At 45.4% G+C, this 1,646-nt stretch overlaps 1 protein-coding gene across 1 annotated transcript; it reads left to right on the forward strand.

Annotated features, from left to right (window-relative positions):
• On the forward strand, positions 1 to 1,439 carry EAE97_009323 (uncharacterized protein; the record flags this gene model as incomplete). Its single annotated transcript, XM_038879838.1, has 2 exons — positions 1 to 494; positions 557 to 1,439. 2 exons carry the CDS (start codon positions 1 to 3, stop codon positions 1,437 to 1,439), a joined length of 1,377 nt encoding a protein of 458 aa, XP_038729394.1.
• Between the last annotated feature and the right edge of the window lie 207 nt (positions 1,440 to 1,646).

Raw genomic sequence — 1,646 nt, forward strand, 5'->3', positions numbered from 1 at the left:
ATGGTTATCAAGCGCAATGAACCATGCTACGTCCTGGGCGTCGGCATGACCAAATTCATCAAGCCAAGGGGTAAAGTCGATTACACCGAGCTTGGTTTCGAAGCTGGTATCAAGGCTATGCTTGATGCACAAGTCAATTACGACGACGTCGACCAAGGAGTGGCATGTTATTGTTATGGAGATTCTACCTGCGGACAACGTGTCTTTTATCAATTCGGAATGACCCAGATCCCCATCTACAACGTGAACAACAATTGTTCAACAGGCTCAACAGGATTGGCTTTGGCAAGAAATGTTATTAGTCATGGAGGTGCGGATTGTATATTGGTCGTTGGATTCGAAAAGATGAATCCGGGTTCGCTGCAGAGTTTCTGGAATGATCGTAGTAATCCGACTGGTACGTCGGGTGAAATGATGCGTGCCACTAGAGGCGTTACGAATGCGCCCGGGGCTGCGCAAATGTTTGGTAATGCAGGTCGGGAATATATGGAAAAGTACGTCCATAAAATCGAGTGTTCAATGTCGTAGCAAATAACTAACTCTTTGTCGCAAATAGGTATGGTGCCAAAAATGAAGATTTCGCAGAAATTGCAAGAGTGAATCACGAACATTCGCAACGAAACCCATACTCTCAATTCCAAGATGTATATACTCTAGAGCAAGTCATGAAAGCTCCTATGATCCATGAGCCGCTCACAAAATTGCAATGCTGTCCTACATCAGATGGAGGGGCCGCAGCTGTTCTAGTTTCACAAGATTTTCTTGATGCCCGCCCACACCTCAAAGAACAAGCAGTATTGATTGCAGGTCAATGCATGGCTACTGATGCCCCATCGCTATTTTCCAAATCTGCGATTGACTTGATGGGTTTTGAGATGACAAAATTCGCAGCAAAGACTGCTATGGAGGAAGCAAAGGTCACACCTGCAGACATCAAAGTCTGCGAGTTGCATGATTGTTTCTCGGCCAATGAGATGATTGTTATCGACTCCTTGGGTCTTTCTCCACCAGGAAAGGCACACGAGATGGTCAGAGCGGGTGATATTACATATGGCGGCAAGATGGTGATCAACCCCTCCGGCGGATTGATCTCAAAGGGTCATCCACTCGGAGCCTCAGGAATCGCACAGTGCGCCGAGCTTGTCTGGCATCTTCGTGGATGGGCAAATAACCGATTGGTTGACAGTACAAGATTCGCTTTACAACACAATCTTGGGTTAGGCGGTGCTGTTGTGGTGACTGTTTACAAGCGTGCCGATGGGAAAACAAATGCTCCTGTTGATTCCGCTGAAGTTGGAAAGAAGAATAAGTTGGGGTACAATCCAGCTGTTGAGGCAAAAGGATTCACAGAGCAGCAAGCTACCAGTGTGAGGAGTAAGACGAAGACTAGTGCTTGGGCTTTGGGTGATGTGGAGAAGAAAGTGGAAGCGAGATTTTGATCTCCCTGAATATGTTTTTTTAATGATCCAATACCCTTGTTTGCAATCATAGCTCATCATATCAATTTTTCAACATTCATCAATCATATAACCGAATGTGATTACCTTTTTCAATCATTAATCTTGATATGGTCGTAGTTCACTGGCGGCAGCGGCACAATCGAGATAGCTAACGGCACTTATATTTATCACCGATCTTTTCATCGG

The sequence above is a fragment of the Botrytis byssoidea genome (genome assembly GCF_014898295.1).
Source record: "Botrytis byssoidea strain MUCL 94 chromosome Unknown BBYS_021, whole genome shotgun sequence".
NCBI classification, from domain to species: Eukaryota; Fungi; Ascomycota; class Leotiomycetes; order Helotiales; family Sclerotiniaceae; genus Botrytis; species Botrytis byssoidea.